This window comes from Cnephaeus nilssonii (genome assembly GCF_951640355.1).
Source record: "Cnephaeus nilssonii genome assembly, chromosome: 5".
Lineage (NCBI taxonomy): Eukaryota > Metazoa > Chordata > Mammalia > Chiroptera > Vespertilionidae > Cnephaeus > Cnephaeus nilssonii.
This window is the reverse complement of record NC_137076.1, coordinates 31,922,550-31,943,778: the sequence shown is the minus strand read 5'-3', so window position 1 is coordinate 31,943,778 and position 21,229 is coordinate 31,922,550. Positions and strand designations below refer to the sequence as shown.

The 21,229-nt window shown below is 53.7% G+C and overlaps 1 protein-coding gene across 1 annotated transcript; it reads left to right on the top strand.

Annotated features, from left to right (window-relative positions):
- The first annotated feature begins 739 nt into the window (after positions 1–739).
- Positions 740–13,526, top strand: ARHGAP45 (Rho GTPase activating protein 45). The gene is made up of 23 exons (XM_079772543.1): positions 740–1,013; positions 1,853–2,183; positions 4,768–4,911; positions 5,130–5,214; positions 5,296–5,368; positions 5,477–5,543; positions 5,662–5,799; positions 5,900–5,964; positions 6,133–6,243; positions 6,318–6,398; positions 7,859–8,047; positions 8,256–8,393; positions 8,490–8,680; positions 8,792–8,910; positions 9,020–9,103; positions 9,242–9,346; positions 9,455–9,627; positions 9,800–9,988; positions 10,082–10,219; positions 10,476–10,702; positions 10,786–10,993; positions 12,140–12,248; positions 12,342–13,526. Exons 1-23 carry the CDS (start codon positions 924–926, stop codon positions 12,671–12,673), a joined length of 3,387 nt encoding a protein of 1,128 aa, XP_079628669.1. The 5' UTR covers positions 740–923; the 3' UTR covers positions 12,674–13,526.
- Positions 13,527–21,229: the final 7,703 nt, after the last annotated feature.

Here is a 21,229-nt window from a genome sequence, read left to right as displayed (position 1 = left end):
AGGGGAAGGAGGTCCAAGGAGGGTAGAGGGAGGGGGGCGGGGTTCTGGACACTTGGCTGATACCAGGATGTGAGGAGGTGCGGAGTGGCCTCAGGAGTGTTATCAGCCCTGCTCCCCAGCATGTCCTTGATCAGCCTGTATGTCCCTGGAAGGTAGGGTGGGGCATGGGGGTAGGGAGATGAGCTGAGGCCTGTGCAGACGCCAGGCTGAGGGCATGACCTGCTATGCCCTGTGGAGCTGAGGCCCTGGGATCTATGAGGGTGAGGGGTTGTCAGGGACATAGTGTGGGGCCCCCCATGAGAGGACAGGGGGACTGGAGGGAGGGTGTCTGTGTCCCAGGTCTGAGTGCAAAGCTCCAGGTCATCCATTTCGTCTGCAGAGCTTCGTGGAGTCTGAGCATGCGTGTGCATCAGTGTCCCTGCATGTCATTGTGCCCGAGAGCGAGTCTTATTCCCATGTCATGTGCCCCTGTGTCCGTGTCCCTGTGCCGTTCATGCCCGTGTCCGTGTACTCCTGCTTGCATCTGGGTGTGCCTGAGTAAGGGTCAGCCTGTGCTTCCTTGTGCCCGCCATGCCAACAGGGGGCGCCCAGTCCAATGCACATGCAGAGGCTGGAGGCGGGGCCTGGTCTGGGGGCGGGGCGGGGGCGGGGCCTGGGACCCCTCCTTCAAGCCCACTCTGTGGAGGGACAGCCTGAGGCCCGGGAGGCTGGGGGGGTGGGTCTGCGTCACCACCTCCGGAGGCCTTTTCCTGTGGGGGGAGGGCCCGCCAATGAGGGCTGGGCCTGTCACGTGGGCCTGACAGCTGGGGAGGGGGTGGCTGGGGACTATGTGGTCCTGAGGGGTCAGCTCCTGGAGCGGCGGCGCTGAGACCCCCGGCCTGCTCTACCCGCGCCTGCTGCCTGGCTGCTCCGCTGGCCCCACCATGTTCTCCAGGAAGAAGCGCGAACTCATGAAAACCCCTTCTATCTCGAAAAAGAACCGGGCGGGAAGCCCCAGCCCGCAGCCCTCAGCAGTGAGTGAGCCTTCTGGGGAGGAGGAGCGGGTGGGGGCCTTGGAGCAACAGGGGGACAGGGTGCTCCCTCTACCTGGGCGGCAGGGCAGAGGCCCAGAAGTAACATGCTGGGCCTGCGATGGGGGGCTCACGCCAGCTACAGCCCCCACCAGGCAGGCCTGCAGGGGCCACGCAGGACCAGCCAGGACGCTGGCATTCGGCTCAGGGTAGGAGTCCTCGGGTGGCCATTGCCTCCCTCATCTGGCCCTGGGCTGGCTGTGGGACGCAGGGAGTGGGGTGGCGGTGCCAGGGTGGGGGCAACACTTGCTTGTGGGCTCTGTAGGATGGCGCTCAGAATTTGGGGGCTCTGGTGCTGTTGGGTGTGAGAGCTAGGGCGCAGCGGAGTATCTAACGGGATCCCTGGGTGTAGGGCCTCCAGGGTCCAGGGGGTGTACACAGTTTTGTAGTGTTTATGGGACTCGGGGGTCTCCAGGAATTGACAGAGGTGTCTTTACCAGGGATCAGGTGCGTCTGCCACAGCCTGAGGTGGGCTACAGGGTCCGGAACCCTCTTCTGGCCCGCCCTCCCCCACCAGGAAGTGGGGTGTCCGCACCCCCGCAGGCCCCGCCCCTGGCTGTGGTTTGGGTAGACGTTGTTTGTGAAAGCTCTGGGGAAGAGGATGTTGAGTAACAGGTGTGGGTGGGGCATAGCCCCAAATCTCAGCCCTCTGACCTCTGGCCTATGACCCTCATGGGGTCAGGTTGAAGACCCCCCAGAACCCCATTTCACTATTGAAGAAACTGAGGTAGTACCTGGGCCAGAGCACCCGCCTTACCCCACACACACCCACCCCCCTCCAGGAGCTGCCCAGGAAAGATGGGGCCGATGCTCTGTACCAGGGACCCAGCCTGGAGCCACTGAGTGTGACCTCCAACGCCAAGGCCACGGGCACGCTCAAGAGGCCCACGAGCCTGAGCCGCCATGCCAGCGCTGCCGGCTTCCCTCTGCCCGGTGCCAGTTCCTGGACGCTGGGCCGGAGCCACCGAAGCCCACTGACAGCAGCCAGCCCCGCCGAACCACCCATTGAGGGGCCCTGGCCCGATGCCGTGGAGGACATCTCCCAGCTCCTGGTTGATGTGGCCCGCTTTGCCGAGGGCCTGGAGAAGCTCAAGGAGTATGTTCTACATGACGGTGAGAGCCAGCGGGGACACTGAGGCCTGGGTGGAAGACTGAGGTAGATACAGATATCCCAAACCCCGTGGGCTCCAGGCAAGGTAAAGAGAAGGACTTGGGGAGGCTCAGAAGGGGGTCCCAGGGAGGGCTTTATGGAAGAAACCGCTGCAGCTAAGGCTTCCAGGGATGCGTAGGAGTTTGGTGGGAACTAGGAGGGAAAGGTATTGGAGCAGAGGAGACGTCATGTGCACTGGCTCAGAAACATGACATGGAGTTGTATTTGGAGGAACATGGTTTGCTGGTATGTGAAGTGTGTGAAGCGGAAGGTATTGAGGATGTCAGGGAGAAGGATCTTGGACATTATCCTGCGGGCAGTGGGGATCCACAGAAGGTGTTAGCGCAGAGGTCAGATTCGTGTGTTGGGCCGAGGTGGGCTAGAGGCAGGCTGAGGGCTGATGGAGAGTCAGAAGGGACAGGGGCAGGACAGCATGTGAGCTGCAGGAGCGAGCGGCTGGTGGGATGGCAGTTCCGTTTTCTCCTCCACAAGACTGACAGCCTGGCTTCCTGCTGAGTTATTTTCATCTGTTTCCTGTTTGTCCCTGGCAGCCCTGGCAGGCACCTCAGACCAGGCAGGCACAGCACCTTGTGTGCTGCCTGCTCCTCCCGGAAACCACAGTGCCAAGACCACACCAAGTGCTCTGACCAGCTCGCGTTGCCCTAGGCACCCATTTTATAGATGGGAAAACTAAGGCCAGGAGTGAGGCACTGATCTCCGGCTCACCCAGCTAAGGAGGGGTCAGGGCCAGATCCAACCTCAGCCTGCAGTGGCCTCTGTGTCTTCAGGGCGCTACTGAGGGGCTCTGTGTAGAGGCCCAGCCCCTTGTGGGTGGGAGTGGGAACCCCTAAGGTTATCTGGTCACAGAGGCAGGGCCTGAGCTCTTTCCTGGGGAAACTCGCTAATCTCGGTTCCTTTCCTATTCTGGCACTTCCTTGGAGGCCTGGTCTGGGTGGGGCTGAGTCCTGGAGGCCGTTGGGATTGGGTTGGAGACACACTTCATTATGCCTCGGGCGTCCTGGGCCTGGGAAAGAGACTGGAGCAGAAGGGATGTGGGTTTGAATCCTGTGCTGCCCCTGCTTGTCTAGCTGTGAGGCCTTGGACCAGCTGCCTCCCTCTCTAAGCCTCAGGTGTTTTATCTGTGAATCAGGGCAACTGTATGCTCAGGGCTTATGGTTGCCCTGATTCACAGATAAGATACCCGAGTCTTAGAGTGACTGTTGCCAGGTGTTCTCAGCGTATTGTGTGTTGTCTGGGGGACCAATATGCTGCTGCATGGGACCCCGAGGTGAAGGGACAGAGCAGGGTGCGGGGTCCCCAGCCCTCTGGGAGCACGTGGCGCTTGGGGACGCAGCAGCTGCTGCACTTGGCTTGGCCATGCCAAGCTGAACATGTCCAGGCTTCGCTGGAGTCGGCTTCCCTGGCGTCAGCTTCCCGGTGGGGGTGCTGCAGGGACCCGGGTGGCTGAGGCCAGGCAACCCGAGGGGCGAGGGGCCAGGTGTGTAGAAGGAATGTCCTGGGAAGGGGCATGGCCGGGCCTTTGCCCAGCATCTTCCCTGGGTTCCTGAAGCCCCTTTATGCCTCTGAGTTGGCGTCGGTATCAGGACCCCCCTAGGTTTTAAGGCACGGGGGCCATCCAAAGGGGTCCCCCGTGCTGAAAAGGGTCGGGCCTCTTTTCAGGTTCCACTATGTTCGGAGCAGGCCCACCAGGCACAGAGACAGGGGGTCATCCCAGCCAGCCCCCAGGCCTCCTGGGTCTTAGCACCTAGCTGTCCCTCCCCCTTACGTGCACGGCTGCGGTTTTGTTTTTATTGGTGTGTTTTGCACACACTGCTCTGCCTGCACATGCTGCTTTCCAGAGCGTTTGAAGAGAGCGTTTACAACCACAGCTCTAAGATACAGCGCTAACCTTGACCCCCTTTGCTCCATCATCGTCTAGGGCTCCCCTTTGCCCTCGAGATAAAGCCAGGCAGGGTCCTTCTGTGTGGCGTTCTCACCCCTTCAAATATAGTGTAGGTGGAAGAGCTGTGTGATCCTTGAGAAATGACTTTCCCTCTCAGTGCTTCCGTTTCTTCATCTGCAAAATGGGGCTGATGACAGTGCCTGTGTTAGGGGCGGCCGTTGGGAGAGTGTGAGCTAACAGGGTGCTTGAGGCCTGGTATCCAGGCAGGCAGGGAAGGGAGAGAGCTGGATAGAGCCTTGAGCAGCCCTGAGGGGTTGGGGCAGGGGAGGGGCCAGGTGGGCTGCATGGAGGAGGAGGTACAGGACTGCAACTTGAGGGACAAGCAGTTTACTTTCTGGAGGGATGAGGAAAGTGTTCTGAGCAGAAGGGACTGCCTAGGCCAAGGTCTGGCCTTGGTTGTCCAGGCCAGCAGCCAAGAGAGGGGCAGTGCCTACCTGACGTCCCATAGTAAGCCTCGGGCAGCGGCCCCCTCCCACCTCTGCCTCAGTTTTCCCACCTGGGGACAGGATCTTTGGGGAATACGTGGGCAGGTTTTCTCTGGGGCCACCCCCTCCCTCCCTGCTCATACCCGCTCTGCCCAGCAGATCTCCTGGAGGCCCGCCGGCCGCTGGCCCACGAGTGCCTGGGCGAGGCCTTACGAGTGATGCGCCAGGTCATCTGCAAGTACCCACTGCTGAACACTGTGGAGACGCTCACCGCTGCGGGCACCCTCATTGCCAAGGTCAAAGGTCAGCTGGCCAGGACAGAGCAGCAAGGGCTCTTCTCTGCCTGGAAGGGCTTCCTGGAGGAGGGGATGTTTGCAGTGGGTTTTGAAGGATAGCTAGGAGTTTGATGGGCACACCTGCTCCAATGATTTCCCTGGGCTCAGGGCCCCCTTCAGTTAGTTGTAGGGGTGGTCACATCCCAGAGTGAGCCAAGCCTCCTCGTCCTTGTCTCTGCCCGCCAGCCTTCCATTACGAGTGCAACAATGAGTCAGACAAGCAGGAGTTTGAGAAGGCCTTGGAGACCATTGCTGTCTCCTTCAGCAGCACGTGAGCGCGGCTCTGTGGGGCGGGAGCAGGGGTGTGTGGGGCCCTTGTACCTCTGGATACTGACAGCCCCCGACCCTGCAGTGTGTCCGAGTTCCTCATGGGTGAAGTGGACAGCAGCACCCTCCTGTCAGTGCCCCCTGGGGACCCGACCCAGGTGAGCAGGGGTGGCCGCCTCTGCTGGGGGCGGTGATGGTCTCCGGATGGGTGGACATCACCTGGGACCCAGCACAGGGCTGGACTCACCTGGCCTCCCCCTGCACAGTCCATGGAGAACCTGTACGGACAGGGAAGTGAGGGCGCCCCCCCCAACGCTGAGGACTGTGATGCCGGTGAGTCTGAACCACACACACTGGGCGGGCATTTGCTTGAATGGTGGATGGAGGGGCAGAGGACTGGGACTGAGGGTGTGCTGGAGGGTGGAGCCCGGGCTGAGAGGCCACTCTGCAGGCTGCCTGCTGCCCGAGGAGGTGGACATGCTGCTGCAGCGCTGTGAGGGAGGTGTAGATGTGGCCCTGAACTACGCTAAGAACATGGCCAAGTACATGAAGGACCTCATTGGCTACCTGGAGAAGCGGACTGCACTGGGTGAGTGCTGGCCTGGGGTGAGATCTGCCAGGGGACTCCCTCCCCTCACATGCCCCTTGCTCACTCCCCTCCCCGCTGCACTGACTCCTCTGCCCTGCAGAGATGGACTTTGCCAAAGGCCTGCAGAAGATTGTCCACAACTGCAGACAGAGCGTCATGCAGGAGGTGGGGCCACGTGCCTGGGTGTGAGTCCCTGCAACTGAGAAGGGCCAAAAGGAAGGGGCTCCCTGTCTTTGCTATGGTGGTGGCTGAGGGAACCCGAGGGAACCAGGGAGGGCTTCCGGGAGGGCCTGGGTGCTGACCCACCCCGCTAACTGCCGCCCTCTCCCAAAGCCCCACATGCCCCTCCTGTCGATCTACTCGCTGGCCCTGGAGCAGGACCTGGAGTTTGGCCACGGCATGGTGCAGGCGGTGGGCACGCTGCAGACCCAGACCTTCATGCAGGTGGGCTGCACCCCGGAGGTTGGGCTAGGAGGGGGGTTACCAAGGTCTCCTGCTCATGGCCCATCTCACCCCAGCCCCTGAACCTGCGGCGGCTTGAGCACGAGAAGCGCAGGAAGGAAATCAAGGAGTCCTGGCACCGTGCCCAGAGGAAGCTGGTACCTCGGGAGGCAGGCGGGCGGGTAGGGTGGGGCGGGCTGGCCTCTGAGCTGGTGCAGTGCCAGGCATAGGCCTACACCATACTGTGGTGCCTCTTGTACATTCTGTGACATCTTACTGAGCATCTGTTCTGGTCTCTTACACTCACCCCACACCCAGAGGTGTGCTCCACCTCAATCCACCCTCCTCCCTTTTGCCAGGCCCTTTACAGGTGCTTAGCTGCAGAGATCATGTGACTTATTTCACTAAATCTCTATTGATGGCTATTTTAGTTGTTGCTGTATCAAACACCACTGCTATGATAAGCCTGTGCCCTCTTTTGAATGTGATCAAGCATTTATTTCAGATCTTTGCCTGAAAGGGCTGGTTTGGGATGTGAGTGTATGAGCTACCCCCTTGAACCAGAGCTGCACTTTCCCCCACTCTGTGAAGCTCGGTCCATATCCTTTGCTCCCTTTGGATTGGACTGTGGTCTATTTCTTATTGATTTGCCAGAGCTCTTTACATATTAAAGAGCTCAGCCTCTGATGGTGTGTGTTAAGATCCCCCCCTTGGCCTATTTTACAAGGTAGAAACCTGTGATTGCCAGCAGTAGTCTTTTCTTTTGTTAATCCTCACCCAAAGATATTTTTTCCATTGATATTTACAGAGAGTAGTAAGAGAGGGAGGGAGAGAGAGGGGCAGGGAGAGAAACATCCATGTGAGAGAGATACACCAATTGGTTGCCTCTTGCACACGCCCCAACTGGGGACAGGTATCAAATCTGCAACTAAGATATGTGCCCTTGACTGGGAATCAAACCCAGGATCCTTTGGTGCATGGGCCGACGCTCTAAGCACTAAGCAACACCAGCCAGGGCAATAGTCTTTTCTTTTATGGTTTTTGGGTTTTGTGTCTTGCATTAAAATTTTTTATTTAAAAAATTCCTTCATGGTTTCTCCTAGTACCTATACCAGTTCCTTACGTTTAAGCCTCTGAAGGTGCAGGCTGCAAGGTGTGGCCCCAGAAGGCCCATGGGTTTTGACTAACTGCCTTCCTGCCCACCCAGAGGGTGCTTGACTTCCTGCCTGGGCGGCTGCACTGTTCTCTGTGAGAGGGGAAGTGAAAGAGAGTGTGCGTCACCAGCCACTCTGACGGGGGCGGGTATAGGTGTCGGGCTGATGCAGGCCGTGCCTCGTTCAGAGCTTAGCTATGCCTCCGCTTCCCGGGCTGTCAAATGGGCACACCAGATGCCAGTTCCTCCTGGAGTCCCGTTATAGGTGTCACCTCCTATTCTTCTACTGTCAGTTCTTGGGCAGGTGCCTGTTTGGCCACTGGGCCATGGGATGGTACCATGGGGCATGGGTGGTGGTGGTGCCTGACTCGGTGTCTGGCTGCTGGGGTGGGAAGTGGGGAAAGCCAGGACACAGCTCAGTTGAAGGACAGTTTGGAAATGGTCCCTTTGCTCCCACGCCCACAGCAAGAGGCAGAGTCCAACCTTCGCAAGGCCAAACAGGGCTACGTGCAGCGCTGCGAGGACCACGACAAGGCCCGCCTGCTGGTGGCCAAGACAGAGGAGGAGCAGGCGGGCACTGGGCCTGGGGCAGGGGGCACAGTCTCCAAGGCCCTGGACAAGCGGCGGCGCTTGGAAGAGGAGGCCAAGAACAAGGTGGGTGTGAGTGGGAGGCGGCAGTGGAGGGTGAGACCCGGTGGGGCAGTTCCTGACGCACTGTGTGAAGTTTCCCACCTCCAGGCCTTTGCCTGGGCGGTGCATCCTGCCGGGAAAGCCCTCCCACCCTGTTCCGCTGGCTGGATTTCTGTGTGGGTCTTGAATCCCAGGCTGACGTCTCTCTGTGCACCCCTATGCCCCACCCCAGGCAGAGGAAGCCATGGCCACATACCGCACATGTGTGGCGGATGCCAAGACACAGAAGCAGGAGCTGGAGGACACCAAGGTGACAGCGCTTCGACAGATCCAGGAGGTCATCCGGCAGAGTGACCAGACCATCAAGTCGGTGGGTGCCAGGTGCTCCCACACCCTGGCTGCTGGCAGGCTGCGCAGCTACCTGTGCAAACTGCTGACCTCACTGCCTGTGCCCCATCTCCGTCAGGCTACCATCTCCTACTACCAGATGATGCACATGCAGACGGCCCCGCTGCCTGTACACTTCCAGATGCTGTGTGAGAGCAGCAAGCTCTATGATCCGGGCCAGCAGTACGCCTCCCACGTGCGCCAGTTGCAGCGTGATGAGGAGCCTGATGTGCACTATGACTTTGAGCCCCATGTCCCCACCAGCAACTGGTATGGCTGTGCGTGTGCCCTGGGATCCGGCTTCGCACTGGAGATGGGGGTAAGCATGATGCCTCTCTGACCCCCATCATGGCTCCTCCTCCTGGCTTTTATTCCCACCAGGTCCCCCGTCATGCGCGGCCGGAAAGGCAGCTTCAATGTTGGTGACGCTGCGGAGGCTGCTAGCGGCCCTGCTGATGAAGGTGGAGCCAGCGATGGGCTGCTTGTCAAGGAGCGCAGGGGTGAGTGCCCAGCGGGGGTGGGTGCCTGGCAGGATTGTGGGGTGAGTGAGGCCTCCCTCCAGCCCTTCTCAGCCCCACCCAGCCCTTCACTAGATGCCCCATTCTGCAGGTGGGCGTGGACACCAGGTGCACAAGTCATGGCCAACCTCCATCCCAGACTCTGATGGCAGTCTGGACCCCAGCCCTGGCTCAGGTGAAGGACCTGCCCTGCTGGCTGGGACAGAGCTCACCATGTGGCCAGGGTGATGGAGAGGGCCCTTGGGGGAGCAGCTGGCCAACCAGACCCCTCCCTCTGGGCTTGGGGTCTCTGACACCCCTATTTCCTGCCCAGGGGACTTTAAGAAGTTTGAACGGATGTCGTCCAGCGGCACCATGTCATCCAGCGAGGAGCTGGTGGACCAGGAGGGCAGTGCAGGGGCGTCAGCCTTTGAGCAGGGTAAGGGGGCCTCTGACCCCGGCAGTAAGGGGAGAGTGGGTTTAGACTCTGCCTGTGGGCCTGGTCCTAACCTGCCTTGGCGACAAGGACCACCTGTCCCACCCCCAGATGACCTCAACGGCATGACCCCTGAGCTTCCGGTGGCTGTGCCCAGCGGGCCCTTCCGCCACCTGGGACTTTCCAAGGCAGCCCGAACTCACAGGCTCCGAAAGCTCCGTTCACCAGCCAAGTGCCGGGAGTGCAACAGCTATGTCTACTTCCACGGCGCCGAGTGCGAGGAGGTGAGTGGGCCCCAGGGATGGCTGGAAGGTCCCGTGCGGAGCACAGGGGACTCTTGGAGTGGCCATCTGGACTGTGCTTTCAGAAACTGCCCTGGGGGGGGGAGTGGGTCATGAGGGCTTCCGAGAGGAGGGGAGGGGGCCCGGGCTCTCTGCTCACTGTGCACTGCCCCAGTGCTGCCTGGCCTGCCACAAGAAGTGTCTGGAGACCCTGGCCATCCAGTGTGGACACAAGAAGCTTCAGGGCCGCCTGCAGCTCTTTGGCCAGGACTTTGGCCAGGCAGCCCGTGGCACTCCCGATGGCGTGCCCTTCATCGTCAAGAAGTGTGTTTGTGAGATCGAGCGGCGGGCTCTGCGCACCAAGGTGACTACTGCGGGGACAGCAGCAGGGGCTTCATCCTAGAAGCACAGGGAGGGGAGGCAGGTGTGGGCTGAGGCTGACCGGGGACCCCCACAGGGCATATACCGGGTGAATGGGGTGAAGACGCGTGTGGAGAAGCTGTGCCAGGCCTTTGAAAACGGCAAGGAGCTGGTGGAGCTGTCGCAGGCCTCACCCCACGACATCAGCAATGTCCTTAAACTCTACCTGCGCCAGGTGAGCCCCATGGGGCAAGAGCAGATACCGGGCAGGACCCATGGCTGGCAGGACCTGTGCCTGGCAGGGGCAGGGCTTCTTGGGGTAGTGGGCTGCGAAGCCAGGGCAGGAGCAGATCTGGTTATGGGTTGGGGTGGGACCAGCACCTGGCAGGGGTCGGACTGATGCTAGGGGCATGGCCAGGGAAGGACAGGAGGGAACCGGGCCAGGATCATTGATGACACCCGCCCCCCCATCCCCACCTGTCCCTTGGCAGCTGCCTGAGCCACTCATCTCCTTCCGCCTCTACCACGAACTTGTGGGGCTGGCCAAGGACAGTCTGAAGGCAGAGGCTGAAGCGAAGGCAGTGTCCCGGAGTTGTCCGGATATGGCCGAGAGCGAGGCCGTGGCCATGGCTATGGTGGGCCGGTTGCGGGAGCTCCTGCGTGACCTGCCATCCGAGAACAGGGCCTCACTGCAGTACCTGCTGCAGCACTTGCGCAGGTGAGGGTCAGCCAGGCTGGGGTCCAGGGTGGCTGGGTCCAGGGACCCACTCTCACCTGCTTCTGCACCCCTCGACTCCTCAGGATTGTGGAGGTAGAACAGGACAACAAGATGACCCCCGGGAATCTAGGCATTGTGTTCGGGCCCACGCTGCTCCGGCCACGGCCCACAGAGGCCACCGTGTCCCTCTCCTCCCTGGTCGATTACCCCCACCAGGCCCGCATCGTGGAGACCCTCATCACCCACTATGAGCTGGTTTTTGAGGAGAAGCCTGAAGAGAATAGGGGACAGGTGAGGTGGCAAGTGGATCAGGGGAAGGTGCAAGGGTCTGCTCATGGGGGGATGCATTGGGGAGGACCGGGAGGTGTCTGGTTTCCACAGGGGCAGCCTCCGGGGGGGCCTTTTAAGCAAAGTGTGGGCTCAAATCTGGGGGATACCCCACTCAGTGCAGAGGCTTTGGCTCGTCCTGTGCCTTCCAGCCAGCCCCTTGGCTGGGTCCAACTTGCTACTTTACCTGGCTGCTGGGTTTTAATTTTAAGCCAACAGTTTTTGTTTCTGCAGGTTTTGGTGTCCAAGCAGCCCCCTGCTCTAGTATATCTATTTTTGAAGTCTTACCTGAGGATATGTTTTTTTTATTTATTTCAGAGAGGAAGGGAGAGGGAGAGAGAAACATCAATAATGAGAATCATTCATCGGCTGACTCCTGCATGCCCCCAAAAGGGGAGCTTGAGCCTGCGACTCTTTTCTTAGAGCAGTGGTCGGCAAACTCATTAGTCAACAGAGCCCAATATCAACAGTACAACGACTGAAATTTCTTTTGAGAGCCAAATTTTTTAAACTTAAACTTCTTCTAACGCCACTTCTTCAAAATACTCGCCCAGGCCGTGGTCTTTTGTGGAAGAGCCACACTCAAGGGGCCAAAGAGCCGCATGTGGTTCGCGAGCCGCAGTTTGCCGACCACGGTCTTAGAGAAACATCAATGTGAGAAACATCAATCGTATGCCTCATACACACCCTGACTGGGAATTAAGTCCACAACTTTTTGGTGTACAAGACAATGCTCCAACCGAGTCACCTGGCCAGGGCCCTGCTCTAGTATTCATCCCCTTTGCCTTGAGTCTTTATCTGTCTTTAGGCACCTCTTGGGGTTTGGGCAGCAGGTCCCTAGTCTCTAGAGGCAAGATTGGGCGTGGCCTCAGGATCACAGCGTCCTTGCAGGCTGAGGGTGGGAGGAAGGAACCCAACTGCCAGGGCCTGCTGCCCTTGCTGGAAGAGCTGTCAATCATGACATGGGAACGGGGCCCTCATAGCCTCAGGTGCAGGGGGTGGTGACAACTGTTAGGGATTTTAAAAATGAAGCTAATTTACAAGACAGAAAATGGAGCTTGGATGGGCTGGATTCCAGGCCCCTCCCTGACCTCCCTGCCACCCCTGCAGCATGAGATGCCCACCCAGCGGGCTGAGGTGTTGCTCCAGGTACCCTACTCGGAAGCCAATGAGGGGGCTGCCTTCCCCCTGCAGGAAGAGGCTGAGGACGGAGGCCCAGGTGAGTGGATCGGCCTAGGGACCTCAATGGGCGATACCTCTCCGTCTCTCCCTCTCTCTCTCATGTCTCTACCTCTGTCTCTCGCTCTCACAGACCTACCAGAATCCCATGTTGCCTCCAACGACTCTGACTCCGAACTGGAGGAGGCCCCAGAGCTGCTGTCCCCGGCAGAGGGGGGAGCCTTGCACCACCTCAGCTTTTTGGAGAAGCAGAGCAGTGAGGCCAGCGTGGAGGAGGCTGGGGACAGCGGCAGTGAGGAGCAGCTGGGACGCTCAGCTGGGGAGGATGGTGACTGGGAGGGGCTGTCCCAGTACAACACCAACCAGTGCAACAATGTAGCTGCGAGTCCAACACCCGCCATGAAGCACTGTGACAGGCATGTCATAGCAGGCACTGACCCGGAGAGCAGGCCAGAGTTTGTCTAGCTGGGACCTTGGGTGGCCTGTGTTGGGGCTGGAGGCCGAGCACCACCCCATTCCTAGCTCTTGTCACTGTGGATGTCCCCAGGCCTGGCCACTCTGTGCCGAGGCTGCAATGGCCCACAGTGGTGAGGGCATCAACAGCCACCTTCTCCACAAGCTCCCAGGACCAAGTCCGTGGTCCACCCAGTGCCCCTTTGCATGACCTGCTTGGCTGAGCTGGGGACTCTGCTCTCAGGAGTCACCGAGGGGCTTTGTGGAGAGGAACTGCCTGAGTGACCCCAAAGTTCTGCTCAGGGCTGGCCACTCCTTGGACCTGCCCTGACCTATAACTTTTGGTTGCTGGGCTGTGTAAGGCCACTCTGACAGCCAGACAAATGTCAGGGACCAGATGGCAGAATCGGGTTTGGACATCTGGGATTTAGGTACATGGTGGGGTCTCCCTTTGCACATGTATGTATTTTGCTTAAAATAAAGTTGTTGCCCAGCCGGTGTGGCTCAGTGGTTGAGTGTCGACCCATGAACCAGGAGGCCACATTGCAATTCCAGATCAGGGCACATGTCCAGATTGTGGGCTCAATTCCCAGTAGGCAGCATGCAGGAGGTAGCTGATAGATGTTTACCTCTCATTGATGTTTCTATCTCTCCCTCTCCCTTCCTCTCTGAAATAAATAAAAATACATATTTTAGCCCTTGCTGGTTTGGCTCAGTAGATAGAGCGTCAGCCTGCGGACTGAAGGGTCCCAGGTTCGATTCCGGCTAAGGGCACATGCCCAGGTTGCGGGCTCGATCTCCCAGTGGTGGTGGTGGTGGTGGGGGGGGGTTTGCAGGAGGCGGCCAATCAATGATTCTCTCTCATCATTGATGTTTCTATCTCCCTTCCTCTCTGAAATCAATAAGAAGTATATATTAAAACAAAACAAAAATACATATTTTAAAAAACATTTAAAATAGAGTTGTTAATCTGAGTGGCAACTTGGGGATGGGGACACTGGGGTTCCTTTGCTTCCTCACTGGGGAGGGTATGAGGAAGGAAAGTCTACCCCAAATGGCCCAGTGAGGTGTGTGAGCCCAAGGAGCCTTTGAGGCAAGCTGTGCAAACATGCAGATGTTAGATAACTACCTCACATGAACGCCGCCTTGGCACTATCCAGTAGAATCTTCAGAAGATGAAAAACACTCTTCATCTGTGCTGTTTGAGTACCAGCTGCATTTCCTTTTTTAAAAAATGTATTGAAAAAACTAAAAATGGAACTCCCATTTGACCCAGTGACCCCACTTCTAGGACTATATCCCAAGAAACTAGAAACACCAATCAGAAAGGATATATGCACCCCTGTGTTCATAGCAGCACAATTCACCATAGCTAAGATTGAGAAACAGCCTACTAGTGAGTGCCCATCAGCAGATGAGTGGATTAAAAAACTGTGGTATATCCACACAATGGAATACTACGCTGTGGTAAAAAAAAAAGGCATTCTTACCATTTGCAACAACATGGATGGAACTGGAGAGCATTATGCTAAGCAAAATAAGCCAGTCAGAGAAAGATAAATATCACATGATCATTTGTGGAATATAATGAACAACATAAACTGATAAACAAAAACATCCCAGAATCAGAGAAGCACCAATCAGACCGTCAAACCTCAGAGGGAAGGTAGGGGTAAGGGAGAGAGATCAACTAAACGACTTGTATGCATGCATATAAGCCTAACCAATGGACACAGACACCAGGGGGGTGAGGGCATATAAGCCTAACCAATGGAAACAGACACCAGGGGGTGAGTGTGTGTGTGTGTGTGGGGGCAATGAGGGGAAAAGGACATATATGTAATACCTTAATCAATAAAGAAAACAAAACAAAACAAAAAAAGTATTGATTTGAGCCCTGGCCGTTGGTGCTCAGTGGTTAGAATGACGGCCCATGGACTGAAGGGTCATGGGTTCCATTCTTAATGAGGAGCGTTTACCTGGGTTAGTGGTTCACTCCCTGCCCCTGGGCACGTGCAGGAGGCAACCAATTGATCTCTCTCCCCCTCCCACTCTCTGAAAAATCAATGGAAAAAATATCCTCAGGTGAGGGTTAACAACAACCAACAAAATTTAAGAGATGGAGAGAAACATCAATTTGTTGTTCCACTTACTTATGCACTCATTGGTTGATTCTTGTATGTGCCCTGACCAGGCATCAAACCTGCAACCTTGGCATATTGGGATGCTTTAACCAACTGAGCTACCCAGCCAGGGCTAGCTGCATTTCCCATGGGTTCTCAGCACTTGAAATTAGGCCAGACTAACCTGAGGAACTCATTTACATTTCATTTAGTTTGTTGAGATTGAAGAGCCTCAGGAGGGTGGTGGCCACCATCTAGGGCAGCACAGGGGGGACAGGTAAGGACTCTCCCCAATGCATACTACCTCCCCACAGCCAGGTTTATACTGGAGGGCAGCCCAGCAGAGAAGAGCCCCAACTTGCTTTTTTTATATTAACAGATATATAAGCTTTATTTGAGTGCCTGCATAAATATGACTTGAGGTGAAACAAGATTTTCCAAAGGGTTAAAATGTATTAAACAATAGAACTTGTCCTTCCCTTTAGTCTGTCTCTGATCAGTTGACTAGCCTGCCCTCTCTAACCATTTTCATCAGACACAAAATCTAAAACTCTTCGGGTGGCATTTCCCTTTTGTCTGGAAATCTCTTCAAGTGCTGCTCCCTACTCCACTGGAGGTAAAAACACATCCCTGGGCTCTCCTGTTTAAATGTCAGTGGTTTGCAGTGTACACATGAAGAACTTAATGTTAACACACAAAATGTACATGTATGCTGTTAACAGTAATTTGCTTTAAGCTTTTTTCATTAAATAATTATTTTTATTTTTATGATCTCTCCACAAAGAAGTTATGAAAATACCTGTCAATATATTGAAAAGTCACTTTAAAATCCTGGGATGAAAAATTCTAAATATGTTATATCTTCTGTGATTTACAAATAACAAAATTCTATAACTTAGAGCTTCTGAATGATTTTGACAGGCATTTACTAAGAAGAGTCAGAACATTCGATATTCAATTTCCACCCCAACCGAGTTTTTGAGAAGCTACATTTGTTGACAGTCACCACACACCGACTCCATAGCCCAATGGCCTGACATTGGTACCATTGGGCTATGGAGTCAGAGCGTGTAGAAGAGCCCCAACTTTTAATTCAGTGAAGAATTAGGCAGAATCCACACCGTTGTAACAAAAGCAGCCAGGGAGCAAGGGCTTCCCCTCCTGATACGGAACAGTCCCCTAAAACCACATCACACCCCAGGCATAGCTAAGAAGTGGCTGTGACAAGTCAGTCAGCACACTGCAACAGCAGGCCTCGTCTCTGCAGAAACTTCCTAAGAAAGCCAGAAAAGGAGACCACGCGCCAGCAAACTGCAGCCCGGTACCGTTTTTGGGCAAAGATAAGTTGGCACATAGCCACACACTCTTGTTGACAAACCACCCTGTATGCCACTTGAGCCCTAGAGCTGGGTCATTGTCTAGCCCTTTACACAAAAGATGTGTACATTTTGATCTACATTTTTTAAAGGACAGAAGAATTAACAGCTAAAACTAATAGTCCAGAGTTCAGCTGGACAGCAGCTTTTCACTACTGGTATTAGTCAGAAAGCAAATGCCATGTAAAGCACCCCATTCTTGGATGCAAAAGCATCTCTGGAACCTGATAGGTCTGCAAACACTGGCCTCCAACTTGTTAGAGGCACATTCACAGGGTAGGCCAATTTCATGTCCTGGTGGCGGGGAACTATGTAAGTGCCAGGTCTTAACCTCATCCCACCTGTCCCCCAGGAGTCCCACGGTGGGTGTCACAGAGCAGGGAGCCACCTTGAGCCAATCTCAGAACTTGGGACAGGCTGTGCTTGGTGGCATAGGCAGAATCAGGTCTCTAAGAAATAAAGGGGAGCCAGGTGCTGCAGGGAGGAGGGCACAGAGACCACAGTGTCCCCACAGGTGACAATAATGCCCATGCCCTCTGCAGCTGGAAACCTAACCAAGGGTGTCTGGGACCCTTCACAAAGGGACAACAGCAAGTTTTCACCAGCTTCAGAGACAGAGCAAACCAACCACAGCAAAGGACTTTCCACAGACGCTCGTGAGCTGATTCTATTCATTCAAAGAGTAAATAATAAGGAATAACCAAGACGTTTTTTGTGTGGTAAAATATACATAAAATTTACCATATTAACAATTTTTAAGCGCAGCTCAATGTCATTAGCACATTCACATGGTGTAGCCATCACCACCATCCATCTTAGAACTTTTTCATCTTCCCAAACTGGACCTTTGTTCACATTAAACACTAACTCTCTTTCCCTCTCCCCCAGCCCCTGGCTCCTACCATCTACTTCCTGTCTCTAAGTCTGACTCCTCTAGGGACTTCCTGTGAGTGGTATCACAGTGCTCTGTGCCTAGCTCATTTTGGAATGTGCATATTTGGAGGAAAAGAAGACTTGTTCTACCATTAGACATACTAAAAAGCACTACTTTTTAAAACCTAAATTGAGCATTGGAAGAATCTTGAAACAAACCGCCTGTGAGTCTACATGGAAGAGGCATCCAGGGAGACCATCAAAGGATCTGCCAGATGTTCCACATGCTGAGATCATTGTTTGAGGGTGGGGGTGAGGGTTGGAAATGACATCCTGGATCACAGGGTGCCCAAAAGCAAACCCCAGGATTTAAGGCCTATGCAAATATACCTAGAACTGGGAATTTAAGAAATAAACAAATTGAGGTAATTTTTGCAAATTGTGTATCTAGAATAAAGAACTCTTACACCTCAATAATAAAAGCATAAACCCAACTAAACAAAAGGCAAAGACCTGAAACACATTTATCCAAAGATAATATGCAAAATGGCCATGAGCATGTGAAAGATACATCAGTCATTGGGGAAAATGACTCCTAACCACAGAAAGACTCTGCCTCACTCACCCCCACTGGGATGGACACACAGATGTGAAGATGGAATCTTTGTACGGGGCTTATGGAAATGCAAAACAGGGCAGCCAATTTGGAAAACAATCTGGCAGTTGCTGGAAAGATTATCCAGTGTTTCCATATAACCCTGCAATTCCCCTTGTAGGTGCATATCCAAGGTACTGAACACATGTCTGCACAAAACCTGTTCACAGCAGCATGGTCTAAAGGTGGACACTACCCAAGTGTCCAACAGTTAATGAACAGACACAACATGGTCAATCCACACACTGGAATATTACTCATCCATGAAAAGGAGAGAAGTACTGACACTCCCTAAACCGTGAATGAACCTTGAAAACATGACGCTCAGTGAGAAGCCAGACACAAAAGGCTACACAGTGTGATTCCATTTATGTGAAATGTCCAGAGCAGGCAGATCCAGACAAAAAGTGGGTCCAAGGTTGTCAGGGTCTGGGGGATGGGGGTGACTGCTGATGAGGATGGTTTTTTTGTTCCAAATCTTCTGCAATTTATCAATCAAGAATACATACGGGCATGTATCCTTGGCAAGTAAAATGAGTAGTGTAACATCACTTACAGCAAGGTGGCAATATTAGCTCAATATTATTGAGCTATCCTACAAATTAAGAACTGACATATCAGCCCTGACCGTTCTGGCTCAGTGGATAGAGTGTCAGCCTGTGGACTGAAGGGTCCCGGGTTCGATTCCAGTCAAGGGCATGTACCTTGGTTGTGGGCACATTCCCAGTAGGGGGTGTGCAGGAGGCAGCTGATCAATGTTTCTAACTCTCTATCCCTCTTTATTCCTCTCTGTAAAAAAATCAATAAAATATATATATATTAAGAATTGACAAATCAAGGACATAATGAAATAGAAGGCTGCTACAAACCAACCGATTTTATTTTTTATTTTCAAATTGATTTTAGAGGGCACGGGAGAGAGAAAAAAGAAACATTAATTGTTTGCCTCCTGCAAGTGCCCCTACTGGGGATTGAACCCAAAATGTGGGTATGTACTCTGACTGGGATTTGAATGGGCAACCTCCTGGTGCACGGGACGACGCCCAACCAACTGAGCCACACTGGCCAGGGCCAAAATAACTGATTTTAGACATAAAGACTGAAAAAATTTAAGAGCAAAATAAATGAATAGTGCTAAGAAAAAAAATTATTCATTAAAACCCCCCCCAAAAAAAAAACTGACAATGAAATCAAGAAAACACTAAGATTCAGTTAATAGATTCTGCACAAGATCTCAACTTGGATCCTTAAATTTAGACAATATTTAGACAAGCAAAATGCTACTTGATTAAATAAATACTCTGATATGCATTGAAACCATTTTTTAAATTGTATGATCGGTGTACAGGACAATGTTCTAATCAACTGAGCCACACCGGCCAGGGCAACACTGTACTTTCTTGTCCAAAAAACCCAAACGCAAAATAAGATGATTTGTAACATCATAGTCAATGGCTTATTGCATAGTTTCTGGCTTACTGTTATACTTCAAGTCCTAGTTTTCCAACCACTAATTTGCTTCCTAGTTTTCAAAAATTATTAAGGCCTTGGCCAGGTAGCTCAGTTGGTTAGACAGTCATCCCAGTACCAAGGTTGTGGGTTAGATCTCTGGTCAGGGCACACACAAGAAGCAACCAATTAATGCACCAATAAGTGGAACAACAAACTGATGTTTCTCTCTCTCCCCTCCTTTCTCTAAAATCAATAAATAAAACAATTATCAATTAATTTATTGGTATACTCAGTGCTACCATAGAGTAACTAGAAGACGAATTAAAGTGTACACACTAAGCCTGACCTCAGCTTCAATGAGCCTTTTCTTCAGAAGGAAACTGCACAAATGTATCTCAGAGCATGTTTTACTTTAAGCATAATGAGCGGTCACCAATGCAGCCATACATGGTCCTTATGTAAAGCCTCAGGAACACACGTATATTTTGCAAAAGAGAGCAGACTAGGCAAACAACGAATTGATTCAGGGAGAGCAGAGCTAAATGGCCCAATCCTATATAATAAAATCCTAACATGCAAATCAACTGAACCCCCCCCCCCAATGACAGGGTGCTATGATGCACACTGACCACCAGGGGGCAGCTCCTGCATTGTCTGCCCCCACCCCCCCAGAGGGAGGCAACCTGCAGCAGCAATTTGGGGGGGGGGGGGGAGCAGCCAGCGGCCGTCAGCCAAGGTGGGTACCAGTGGGGTCCCCCCGATCGCCCCATCCACCAGTCACCCCACAGATTGTCCTGATCGCCAGCCAGGCCTAGGGACCCTACCCTATATATTGGGAATGGTCTCTTAGATTTAAAAATTAAAACCTGGCAAGGCTACTCCAACACTGAAAAAACAGGATGCAGCAATGACATGCATGGACTCTGGCTTGCACATTTTGTGGTCAGCTCCGATTCTGACACTTATAATGGTATGACAAAGCCAATTACTTAACTTCTCTCTGCTTCAGTTTTTCCACCCATAAAATGGAGAAAATGGGATTACTGCCTCAGAAGAATCATGTTATTTACTACTTTTTATAATCAGGGCAAAAAAATGTAGCTGCCCATACAAAAGATGCCTTTCACCTGTATGAAAAGTATGGTCACTAGTACATGCAGTGTCCTAGATTGAAAGGGATGTCCGACTGCTGGTTTAGGCCCGACATCCCCAAAGGCGTCCCAGATTGAGAGGATGCAGACCGGGATGAGGGATCGCCCCAAACCCATGCACAAATTTCGTTCACCGGGCCTCTAGTCCTATATAATCCTATATAACAAAAGCCTAATATGCAAATTGCTCGACCTGGGTTCGCCAGCTCACTATGACGTGCGCTGACCACCAGGGGGTGGTGTGGAACACGGTGGGTGTCGGCGATGTGGCACTGGCAGTGGGCAGCAGTGGAGGCGCTGCTGGCCGCAATGGACCGAGTGGGACCGCAGTGGGATAGTGGAGCAGGTGAGCGGGTGGCACCAGGCCAAGGCGGGTACCATTGTCATCCCAATAAATTCAATTAAAAAAAAAAAAGGCAACCTATATAGCCAACCAAAGTGACAGCAGAAGTGAAGTGGGAAACAGGGGGTGGTTGTTGGAGTTGGGATTGCTTTTGGGGGTGATGTAATGTTCCAGAACTGGTGGTGATGTGTGCATAGCTGGGAACACACTAAAAATCACTAAACTGGGTACTGTAAATGGGTGAATTGTATGGTGATTATGTGTCAATAAAGCTATTAAAGTATATGCATAATTTCTTTTAACTTGGGGGGACTGTGTCTTCTGGAACCAGACACTCTAGTGGGGGAGAGGCTCGTTGGACCCCAAACTTCTGGGCAAGAAAAGCACAAGGGAGCATAGCTAGAAGTGAGCACTGAACATTAATCCTGCCTTTTGGGTGAAGGGAGCGGACAGATGCACCTTTGCATTGTGAACACTGGACAGACAGCCAGGTATGGCTGTGGCAGTTTGCAGGTGGGGAGCAGAGTAGGGGTCATAGAGACCCTGTCTTGAAGCCACAACAAACCTGTCCTCCCATTTTTTAGACAAGTGAAAC

Excerpts from the sequence above, each read along its gene's own strand:
- ARHGAP45 (XM_079772543.1), top strand. The coding sequence starts at position 924 with ATGTTCTCCAGGAAGAAGCGCGAACTCATGAAAACCCCTTCTATCTCG. Across the intron at positions 10,220-10,475 it reads TTAAACTCTACCTGCGCCAG|CTGCCTGAGCCACTCATCTC; the intron begins GTGAGCCCCATG and ends GTCCCTTGGCAG. Across the intron at positions 12,249-12,341 it reads GGCTGAGGACGGAGGCCCAG|ACCTACCAGAATCCCATGTT; the intron begins GTGAGTGGATCG and ends TCGCTCTCACAG.